This window comes from Lepus europaeus, chromosome 13, assembly GCF_033115175.1.
Source record: "Lepus europaeus isolate LE1 chromosome 13, mLepTim1.pri, whole genome shotgun sequence".
NCBI classification, from domain to species: domain Eukaryota; kingdom Metazoa; phylum Chordata; class Mammalia; order Lagomorpha; family Leporidae; genus Lepus; species Lepus europaeus.
Window position 1 is genome coordinate 28,318,293 of NC_084839.1, and position 12,685 is coordinate 28,330,977.

Genomic DNA, 12,685 nt, shown 5'->3' on the forward strand with positions numbered 1-12,685 from the left:
TCAAATTCTGTTCAAAAGTATTAATCTCATTAAATTTAAGTTCATTTTAAAAGGTTCCAGCAAATGTGAAGTTAAAAGTCAACACAATCCAACAATAAACATGCCTGCTATTTACTTATATAAATCCCTTATGGTAGCAGAAACACTTAAGTTAGCTACATCTTATGGTATATCCTGGAATCTTAGATTCTGTCATCATAAGGCTATGGTATCATTATTTCCACAAGGAAAAAGGTGATAATTTTAAAAAGTAAAGACTTTTCAACCATATATTTTAAAATTTTAGGTTATTTAACACTTTAAGTCTACCTATATTTTCTCCCATAGAATACAGCTTTTTATTAGCTAACTGGTAAAACCTTCAGCATCAATCAAGAACAATAGTATGGCCTGTTACCAAACCTAAACATATACTGTTACTTACTAAGTTGTAAGAAGCAATTCAATTCAGATAGGGTCAAAACAAATATTTTAGATAGCTATCAAACAGGATTAGAGACAAAGTATTCCAGCACTACCGTGCTTACTACTGCTTACCAATAAGTAACAGCATTGGGATCTACTTGCCCCTAGAGCTAACAGACTTCTCTAAAAAGTAGCTTAAGACCATTTCTGGTTATTCTGAAATATTCTTATTCATCAAATAAAATTATGGAAGTAAATTTCTGTTAGTAAAACAGGGGTTATTCTTATAGTCAGTATAGTCAGTATGCAAATGACAAACTGCATATTGTAACATTTAATTAAGGGTAGGGAAGGAATTATTAGTCTATTGTATATTTTAACATCTTACGTCTTGAATCACTAATCTGAAATTTAAAAAAAAAAAAAAAAGCCTCAGAGCATTAAAACCCCACACCTGAAAGACTTACCATTTTATCTAGATGTTCAATGGATCTATAAATCTCCCCCTGGGATTCATCATAGTAACTGTAACGGAACCTCTGACCTTGAAACAAATATCATGTACAAAATAAAATAGGGAAAAATTAGAAGCTAAAAAGAAAGCAAGCGCTTACCAAATCATTTCAGTTCTCATGAAAGGCAAAGCACAGCTTAAGCCTCTGAGAGAGTCATTCCCAAGAGCCCTCAGACATAAAAATCAAAGGCATATTTGGGAAGGTAATAAGGAAATGATATATCACCAAGTTTAATGATATTAAAAACTATTTCAAAATGAAGGAACCTTAAAGTAATCAGCAATACAAGATTAAGGAAACAAAACAGCTTAAAAGTTAGAAGCACTATAAAACATTTTATCAGTCTACAATGTAAAGTAAACCCAAAGAATGATTCAAGAAAACTTGGTATGAGAAAACTACTTCAGTGTAACAAATCAACAAAAGCCTAGCTTTAGCTCTACAAATGCAAAGATCTGATCTTTATTACAGAAAAAAAACATGTGTAGGTCAGACATACTTGTGGCTTGTGTGACTTTTATGACCTTAGGAAGAAAAAAAAACCTCACTTGGAGAAAGATCAATACAAGTGCCTTATGCAATGTGAATACAATAAACAAAAGAATAAATGTGATAGTCCTATCCTGTCATAAAATCTCAGTAAAAGGACAGGCACAGAACTTTCAATGTTTAGCTGTTCTCCAAAGAACAGATTATATAAAATGGGAAAAGCTTAAAAAGACAGAAAACAAAAGGTTCAGAAAATAAATTTCCTACTATAGTCATAGGAAAATAAAAAGTTAAATATATCTATAACTAATTATGAATTATTTAACTATGATATATTTCAGATACACCTAGATCTATCTTTAAGTAATGCTGCTTTTCACCAATAACTCATTACTTCCATATATACTTCTTTTGAAGACTCATCAAAATGCATTTCTACAGTATTAGAGTATTTCAGTCACGAACACATACTACATGTCTTGTGCTTCATGTTTACAGCAAAATTAACACATCTACTTTTTATCCTTTCCCATCTGGGAAGATAGGTTTCTTCTGGCTTGATAATCATGACTTCTAAGTTTTGTTAGTTTTATTAAAAAACTATCCTATAAATAATATACAGTGTAAAACTTTATAACCCTCTTTGAAAAGTCCCTGTCTCAGAATTTAACATTTCATTCATCTGTTGATATGGCCATCTTTGATGGTCATCTTTCTAAAATATATCATACTTTCTTAACTTTCTTATTTTAATTTTCATGCACATTAACTTATACAATTACTGGGTACAGGAATTATTTTTCTCAAAGAGCCATTATTAAACCAACATTATTTCACATAACTCATGATATCTTGAAACAGAATAGGGCCTGAAATAATATCTGCTTCCTGAATAAAACAAAACTACTGCATGTTGTCATAGCTAGGAGCTCAACAGCTGTTGAACTAAAAGAAAACCCTTAAAGGTAACAGTGATAATTTATCAATTAATGTTTGTATATTAAATAATCTATGGAATATCTTTCAACATGTAGCATAAATAACAGCTTTTTCTTTAATGAATGTATGCATTTCACATACAGCTAATAATGAGAATAACCTACCAATGAGAACTATACAATTGACCCTATCGTTGTCATTGCCCAGAAGGCTGTAAGAGGGCTGCTCAAAGCCAAATCTCAAGTTCAATCACTTCCAATAACTTCCTGATCCAATCACTGGGACTACATTTTTACTTCTGTTTAAAATTTTGTCCCAAATCTATTGTGAAACAAAGAAGAATTAAATGAATATCCTAGACAAGAAAATTTTGAAACACTGTCACCATAATGAGATTTCCTAAGAAGAAAGCAAGGTTAACATAAACCTTGATTTTTTGAAAGTGAATTGCTTCAGGTCTGTAGTAATATGAGAGTACTTCAAAAAGTTCACAGAAAATACATTATTATGAGAAAACTGCAAGGATTTCAAAGAAAACTTCTGCACTAAAATAAACTTACATTTTAATTCCACAAACTTTTTGAAGTACCTCACACAATCTCTTCCTTTCTTCTAGAAATAGCTGTCAGTTTTAGCTACTGTCAATAAGCCTTGTGACTGGGGCATGCCATCTTATCAGAAGACTGCTACTTCCAAGTGTACAGAAAAATGTGGGGACTTTGGGACAGCCATTTGGTCTTCAAAAAATCTTTTCTGCTTTCTTACGATTTCAGAGCTGCAGTTTCAAATGGCTGAAGTTGGTCAATCTTACCTTAATAATAAGTGAAAAGTGTAACTATATTTCAAGTGCTATCTTGCTCATATAAACTAATTTACACATAATTTTCACTTAAAAGCTACTTCTGAAAGGAGATAAAAATACATGGAATGTTTGAAATATTTCCAAATGCTAAATCAACATGTGATTTAATGAGAATGACAAAATATATAGAAAACTGATTTAATATTTTGCTATGTACTTGTCTGACCTTCAGTAACCACCTCACATTTAGATACTGAAAAACTGAGTATAAATATTTGAAGTAATTGAATATTCTAACAAATCTATCAATTCAGAAAGCTAAATCCATATATCTAACTACTATACCGAATACATATTTTACTTTTAACAGCCTAAACTGCCTCATAATTGTTGCTTAACAAAATGCACAAATATTTTAAAACTTCTTGAGCAATGCATTCCAGTCAGTATGCATATAGAAAGCAAGTAATTTGAAGTACACAGATGTCATAATCTTAGATTATATGTATAAATGTATTTATCTGTGTGTGCACATGGGCACACGCATATACGCACACATACACACACAAACACTTTTGTCAATCACCACACGAAAACTGAGTTCAAAGGCCTTTTTTCCTTACTATTAAAAATAAGTTTCTCAAGATTTATTTAATAGCTCAAAGGATATTTAATAGATCAAAGGAAATGCTTGATTTAAAAGTACTTCATTCACCTCATAAGCGTATATATGTCATTTTACAAGTTTTTATATTTCTGACATTCAATAAAAGTTATGAATGTGAACTGTGAACAAGTACACTTCTATACCTGGAGAACTGGACTTGTGGACTTCTATACGTATGAATAAAGTATATCACATAGTAAGAGAAAATTACTTACCTGAAACTTATCCTTTCAGAAGGTACACTGGGAAAATGGATTCTCTGAGCCCCTGTTTCAACTCCAAGTATGAACTTTCTGGCTTTAAGAGCCACTGACACTGCCCCTAGGGGCAGCACAAGCTTTGGAGCTCCCCTAGTGAGTGTGTCAGTAGTTTCTTCAGGTGCCTTCCCTCAGTTCTTTTCAAATTCAAAAGAGGAGAGGAAAAATAACCCAAGAAAAAAAATCCTGTAAAGCAGAAACCTTACTCTTTGAGGGAAGGAGGGTAGCTCATTTGTGAATCCATTCCAGAGCACGCTTTCTGAGAAAAAGAAATACAGGTAAGTAATTTTCCCATCTCCAAAGGTGACTGGTGATTAATGAGTGGATTCACAGAGTGTGGAGAGTAAGCTCCAGGGATGTCTGTATAACACACAACAATCAACTAATGAGGACAAACATAACAATGAATGGTACAAGAACCAACACTACTTTTTAAATACCTCAAAAAGCAAAAAATATTAAATACCTCAACATTAAGCTATGCTCTGGACTACAAGAATAAACAATGAATTTGGAAAGTTGACCTATAAAGCTTTCAAAAGAACAGTCAATAAGACAGACTTTCAGACATATGTCCCATTAAAATGTGCTATTATATATTTACTTATTTTATTTATATGTTAAAACCATTTTCAAATAATTGAGTTAAATCTCACAACTGGTGAGAGATTATCAGGCCATTCTACACCAATGACTTGAACTTGGGGCATTCATAACTAGAACCATTATCAAGGTAATCATTTTTAAAAGCTAAATATTACCATCTTTTCATTCATGTAAAGGTAATAACCTTACATCAAACCTACACAAGATCAAAAGTCTACACATGTGAATCAATTTGAGAAGTCAAACATGAAGACTTGGGTAAGATACATTTGGGGAGTTAGCTAACTTATACTCAACTCAATTTAAATACTTAGAAAATGGTTAACAGCCTAGCACTAAAGAAACTAACAATGAGAAGAATATAAATGAATAATAATTTACTTATATATATTAAAGAAGAAAGTTAAAGATATAAATTTCATAAATATTTAGGAAAAAGCTTTTATTAGTGGCATAATTTATTAAATTATTATGCAAAACTAGATGAATGCGAAGTTTATGGAGAAAAATTCAAAATTACAAAGACTATTAGAAAACTTCACTCCTATTTTAATAAAATAAAATGTCATAAACATTTACCCAATACACTCACTGATATTAATTTGTCAAGCCATAAGAGGCAAAGTAAATAGAAGCATGATTCCACTTTAAAACAATCAATTTCTGGGGGCCAGCATTGGAGCACAACAGGTAAAACCACAACCTGCAATACTGGCATCCCACATAGGCATCAGTTCAGGTCTCAGTTGCTCCACTTCCAATCCAGCTTCCTGTTAGTACACTTGGAAAAGCAGTGGAGAAAGGCCCAAGTCCTTGGGCCCCTGCACCCACATGGGAGACCCAGAAGAAGCTCCTGGCTCCTGACTTCAGCCTGGCCCAGTTCTAACCATTGCAGCCATTTGGGGAATGAACAAGCAAACAGAAGATTTCTCTTTCTGTGTCTCTCACTCTCTCTATAACTCTCTTCCAAATAAATCCTTTAAAAAAAATAGAATTTCTATTAGGTCCAGTTGCATTTAGAAATGCCTGAGAAGTTAATGAAAAAGTATGCAAATGAAAGCTATCAATAAACTAAACTTGAAATCATAATCTTCAAGGAGATCAGGAAAATACAAATATTAACAGTATATATGGAGATCAAAACCAAAACTTAAAGGTTCAGTAGCAATGTGTTTGGCCAAGCACAAGCAGTTGCGGACACCAGTTAAGAGGCCAGTTTGCATATCAGAGTACCTGGGTTCAGAGCCCAGCTCCAGCACATGACTCCAGCTTCCTGTCAATAGAGATCCTGGAGGTAGAGGTGCTGGTTCAAATCATTTTGTTCCTGTCCCCCATGCCATTCGGGGAGTGAACCAGAGAATGGGAATATGTGCATGTGTGTGCCCACATTCACTCACTTGGCGTTCTTCCCCTGACTCCCATCCTGCTTCTGTTTGACTCTCAAATAAATAAAAATTTAGGGGCGAGTGCCGTGGCATAGCTGGTAAAGCCGCCGCCTACAGTGTTGGCATATCATATGGGCGCCCGTTCAAGCCTCGCAGCTCCTCTTCTGATCCAGCTCTCTGCTGTGGCCTGGGACAGCAGTAGAAGATGGCCCAAGTCCTTGGGGCCCTGCCCCACGTGGGAGACCCGGAGGAAGCTCCTGGCTTCAGATTGGTGCAGCTCCAGCCATTGCAGCCGATTGGGGAATGAACCAATGGATGGAAGACCTCTCTCTCTCTCTCTCTCTCTCTCTCTCTGCCTCTCCTTTTCTCTCTGTGTAACTCTTCCAAATAAATAAATGTTTTAAAAAATTAAATTAAAAAAATAAACTAGAACAGAATTCTACTAATTAGACATATTAAAATAGGTCTAGACAAAATTCTATGCAGAAACATCCCACAGGATGTAAAATCTGTAAGTATAGAAAGTATGGAGACAAGATATTTAACCATGGCAAAAATCAAACACTAGCAACAAAGGTCTTCATTTATTCCATTTCCTGTTGATAGCAGGAAGCATAAAAAACAAAGCGGGTTCATTCTAAATGTCAACTGAGAAACATCATTCTATGATGATGACTAATGCATTTCCATATGTATAAGACTAATGATAAGGTAAAAGGCAGAAACTGCAATCCAGAGTTTCCTTTTGAGGAGCTCAAATTCTAGAAGATAATAGAATCTAGGTTCCTGTCTCTCCCTTAGCTTGTCTCACACTTACCCCCACCCTCTCCTTAACCCCCCAAAAAATCTGGAGAGTATTATAATCCTCCTAGTTTTATCTCTCAATTGTTCCTTCACCAGTCTAAATAAAAGCTACATACGATCTGAAAGAAAAACATCTTTAAAGTAAAATACACTTTAAAATATCATTTTTACAATGGACACTAATAAATAAGATCAAGGGAAAATATGTCCGATTGTCATAAAGAACTCCCTATTTTTTATAGTTTTATACTTTTTTTTATAGTTTTATACTTTATTTTTAAGAACCAATAACTAGAAATGAAAACTATAATCAATGCCAGTATTCTAATTTTATGGAATAAAAACAAGGAAACTTTCATTGTGTATATCTGTGTAATCTGTCAAATGCAACGTCATCAATTTAGTGATTTCTTTTTTAAATCAGATATTTAGAAATGTGGCATGTGTTAAGAGTCAAACTCAATGAATTTTTTAGTCTTTTTATTCTTAAGGAAGTCTATCCTTCCTGTGAAATTACTTGGAATTCAACCATTCTAATTGGTTTTATATACTAAAAATCAATACATACTGTCTTTTTTAAAGGAAAGAAGGAGGGGACCGGCACTGTGGCGTAGTGGGTAAAGCAACCACCTGCAGTGCCAGCATCCCATATGGGTGCCATTGCAAGACGGGGCTGCTCCACTTCCAATCCAGCTCTCTGCTATGACCTGGGAAAGCAGTAGAAGATGGCCCAAGTCCTTGGGCCTCTGAACCCGCATAGGAGACCTTGGCTCCTGGTTTCAGATCAGTGCAGTTCTGGCCATTGCAGCCATTTGGGGAGTGAACCAGTGGATAGAAGCCTCTGCCTCTGCCTCTCTGTAACTCTGCCTTTCAAATAAATAAATAAATCTTAAAAAAAAAAAAAAAGAAGAAGAAGAAGAAGAAGAAAAAAGGAAAAAGTCACTGATCTTCAAAAGAAAACACCAAATTTTTGAGATGGTAATATAGCACTCTTTAAAATTCATTCAAAAAGGACATCCAATGACACAACAACACAAATTTGAGAAACATGAGACCTAGGTAAAAAAAAAAAAAAAAGAGCTTCACCTGTAACTAGCCAATGATTCATTATTACTTCAACACATATACAAAAGAGGAAATAAACCTGAATTTACAAAAATGATAATTTCTAGGATTGTAAGGAGACTATCAATTTAATCAATCCAAGTTATTCGTACTTTTCACCTACTCCCATATCTCCATCAAATTTGTCAGTGAGAAGTAGCACAGTGCTTTCCATAACTGTTGAGTATTGTTAATGATGGCGATACCAAAAAGTGAACACTTGGAAATGTTCTATAAGTAACAGGCCATTAAGTAACACTAAGTAACCACCAGGTTGTGGAAAAATTGAACTGAAACACAAATTTATTTTGGAGCAAAATAAATTTAAAACCCATGTACTGAAGCCGGCATTGTGGCACACCAGGTTAAGCAGTTGCCTCTAACGCTTAACAGGCAACCTTACAGGGTGCCATTTTAAGTCCTGGCTGCTCTACTTCTGATCCAGCTGTCTGCTGATGCTCCAGGGAAAGCAGCAGGATGGCCCAAGAGCCTGGGCCCTCCACCCAGGAGGAGACCTGGAAGAGGCTCCGGGTTTCAGCCTGGCCTAGCCTCAGACACTGTGGCCATTTGGTGAGTAAACCAGCAGATGGAATATCAATCTCTCTCTCTCTCTCTCTGTAACCTTGCCCTTCAAATAAATAAATTTTTTAAAAATGCAGTTTTTGTTCAAAATGAACTTTTTAATGATCCTGCATAAATATGTATTTCAAAATTTTCTACTCCAAAGAAGTAAACTTAACTTAATTACAGTTTTCTACAAACTTTTTGAAGTGCCCTTATATAAACAGATTTTAGTCTATGGGTAATTCTATCATGTATCAACATTTGGAAATTTTGAGCTCTTTTCCTTAATTATCAAGTGGAAATCCTATCTTACAATTTAAATACTAAAATTTTCAAGAAATCTGAAGACAAAACAGCCTAAATAATTTTTCTGAGACCTTAGGTAGAATATAAAACAAAATCTTCATCTCTCAACCACTGTAATTATACACAGTAGGTACTAGGGAACCGTTTGCTTTAGATTTTTTAATCAAGTAAAAAGGACGATTCCACAGAAAACAACAATATTAAGGCACCTACAGTTGTTTTATGTGAATTTATGTTACAGTCCAAACATGTTGCCAACCTAGAGAAAGCACTCAGATTCTGAAGAACAATTATCAGAGGAAACAAATTACTTAAATCAAATGATTCACAAGAGCCTTAAAAACTGAGGATGGGGCACTTGCATTAAGAATTTTAATCTCCAAAACACATGAACATGCTTTTTTGCCAACACAAATTCACAACACTAAGAAAACCAGCCCTTTTTTTCAGCAATGATATTCCTCAACTTTTAAAAACAACTACTATTAAATTTTAAAATTCTCCTGAATTCTCCAGAATCCAGAAAGTCTTAGGAATCTCCCCAGCCTTCATATTTAAGTAATAGACTTATATCTATAAAAATAATTTCTGCCAAAGGCAGCACATCAACTAACCAACAGAATTTGTTCTTAAGAAACCCGAGAGCTCCTCTGGAGTTGAGGAAGGGAAAATAGCCACCTGCATATCCTACATCTAGGTTTCCTGTCCTCAGCACTAATGACGTTTTGGGCCAAGTCAGTCTTTGACGTTGAGGGTAGTCCTGTGCATTGCAGGATGTATAGTTAGCAGTTTCCCTAGACTCTAGTCATTAGACATCAGTAGCATTGCCACTTTCCAAATCCCATCCCTGCTGTGAAAATCAAAAGTGTCTTCGAAGAAACTGCCCCAGAGGTGAATTAATCCTTTTTGAAGATCAGTACCTTACAAAAAAAGCTTTACCTATATCATTATGGACTAAAGTTCTCTTGAACTGATATCTCAACACTAAGAAGCATTCAAAGGGAGAAGAAGGAAGAAGCTACCATAAAGAAGCCAGACAAATGTTGAAATCAATTCAGGCAATCAATGGGTAAAATACATTAAAAAGGCAAGGCTCCCAATATTGAGGATATTATTCTGGCCATCCTAGCATTCTATCTTCAAATTGATGTTCTTACGTCCTATGTTTCCTATAATAATCAAAGAAATAGGTGATGAATAAACAGATGTTGGCATCCTTAAATCAATGAACCAATGAATAAATAGATCAAGGAGATGTCCTAAGAGGAACAGAACTCAGAAATATTCTAGGACATTAATAGATAAATGAGAGCAAAATTTATCCAAAGAATGCTAAAACAAAATCTACTGACAAAGTCATCCAAAAATTTCTCACTTCCTTCTTGATTTATTCACTGTGAAGCGTCCTTACTCTTTCAATTCACAATAATCACAAAAATCACTTAAGAGTCCTTACCCTTATAAAGCATTACCAATGAAGACCACAGTGCTAATAGCCAACGTGTTACAATCTTTGGAGGGTAGCTCTAAACTGATGGCAATTGTGAGCAAAAAATAAGCACCGAAGGAAAAAAAGAAAGAAAGAAAGACTAATTACAAAAAAGGAAAAGTAGAAAAGGACTGGCATAGCACACAGTGCTCTTCTGCATTCTAAAGAAGAGCATTTGTTTCATCCACCAAAACTACCTTCAGAGGACCTACCACACATACCTACCTGAAAATAGGGTTAAAAGGTCTTCACTCCCACTAAGAATAGTGTCTAAGCAAGGATACCCTCACAGTGTGAATCCAATTATACCAGTCGCCTTTGGAAATGTATCCATAATCCACTATTATAATCTGATCCTTTTTAATGATCAAAAGACTTTTTCATTCACTTCTAAACACTGCTGCTAAAAGTAAAACTTTCCAAGGAAAGTGATAAAGACTGACAATCAGCGTTTAGAATGAAAAGATACCTTAAACCACAAGTATATAATCTACCATGATACATTAAAGTCTAGAACTTACCCCAATGGCAGAAATCAGAAGAAACCACAAAGAGATTACTAGGATCCGCTAGATATTTACTGAAGAGTTTTCCGAATTCCTGTTCTTTTGACTCACTCAGAGCTCCAACCAGTACAGGAATAATGGTAAACTCATCCTTATGGCTTAAAGAAAACAGGAAAAAAAAAAAAAAAAAAAAAGGCAAAACAGTCATTCTGGATGTTTAAGAATAGAAACAGCTTTGCAAAAATCTTAGCACTAGAAAGTGGAATATTTATTAATAGTGGTAAGGATAGTATATACTACTGTTGAATTCTTAAAAAAATCTATAAATTAAATATTTAAAGAACACAACTTTAAAATATGAGATGTACAGAATACTAAAAATACTGAAGAAAATTACAGAAATGTACACTATTTCTTTAGATTAAAAAAAAGTTATTTGACTATCAAGTATAATAGTACCTTCAAAAATAAAAAGTCCATCAGACCATCACCAATTCAAGTCTCATCAAATATGCACCAAACGCTACCATCATCTGCCCAATCCTTCCAGGATCTTAAGAGCATTAAAGTCTTCCTCATCTATTTTAATCCTTTCATCATAAATGCCACCATTTCTGGCATTTGTTCTGTAAGCCTGCCAAATGAAACCCACAAAACTTTATCTTTGCTTCAATAAGACTGACCAACTACACTTGTACACTTAGCCTAAGGATCAAGATATAACACAGACTGAAGATATAACTCAAATGTCATTGACATCTAGGGTAGACAAAGAATTCAGGAAGTATTAATTTCTAGCAGCAAGGAAAAGACACCCTGCCCACCCATAATGTTTATAGCATAACCACAAGTCCTTTTTCACTCTAAATTGATAGATTTATGGAACAGGAACAAAGTGATTTAATAAAGAATAACTATGACATGTTACAGATATAGCTGTATATCCAAAATCTTTTTCTTTAATTTTTATTTATGTGAAATTAAACTTACATACCAAGGTACTTCAAAAGCTTCGTGGAAATGGAAGTAAAAGACAAGTTTATTTTGGTACAAAAAATTTTGAAATCTGTGCAATATATAGGGTCTTCAAAATGTTCAGGGAAAATGTGTAAGATAAAAAAAATTACTCATAGATTTCAATTCCTTGGCACCAACATAAACTTATCTTTTAATACTATTTTTGCACAAACTTTTTTAGTACCCTCATATATTCAATATTATTAATAATCTAAATGTTCCCAGATTTGCAATTTTAGAACATAATCATCTTTATCTTTTTCTGAACAGGACTTTAAAAACAACAACAAAAAAAAAACCCACCATTATAATAAATGCTTTTTAACATTATAATCTGGCACTTAACTGATGTAGGACAAAGAGAATTCATAAAAGGGTTTTTTAAAATACTAAGTTTAAGTAATCCCAAAATAAATGTTAGCCCAGCTGCATAAAGCTAAAGTCAGGGCACCCAAGCGCCGCCCCCAAAAAAACCCCCTTACCCTTGTCAATTGCGAAATAAACAGATCATACAGATCTCCAGTCCCTCTGCAATGCAGGGGCTTCTTGGGCAGAATCTGCATCTATGGAGTAAGAAAAAAAAAGGAAGCTGGCAGAGGAAGCTGCCATGGGGATATCTTTTCTTCTGACTCTTACCAGTTTGCTAAATAACTACCTGAATAAACAGGGGCTCCCGATTAACTGTGATTATCAATGGAAAGAAAAGAATTTCAGCCCTTAGTAAAAATGTAGGAAGATTGTGTTGAATTAGTCTAACCTCAAGTACTACTATAAAAATAAACATTTATATTGTCAAGAGTCTACAAGTAATTATGATATGGTAGAGAAAC

At 34.3% G+C, this 12,685-nt stretch overlaps 1 protein-coding gene across 2 annotated transcripts in view; it reads right to left on the bottom strand.

Moving 5' to 3' along the window:
* The window catches only part of MEMO1 (mediator of cell motility 1), a 135,724-nt gene that overhangs the window by 16,651 nt on the left and 106,388 nt on the right, over positions 1-12,685 (bottom strand). For both annotated transcript variants that reach the window (XM_062209214.1, XM_062209213.1), the window contains 2 exons: positions 10,854-10,996; positions 873-949 (listed from right to left, as the gene is read on the bottom strand). In XM_062209214.1, coding sequence (XP_062065198.1) covers positions 873-949; positions 10,854-10,996 — 220 coding nt within the window. The remainder of the gene's footprint in view (positions 1-872; positions 950-10,853; positions 10,997-12,685) is intronic.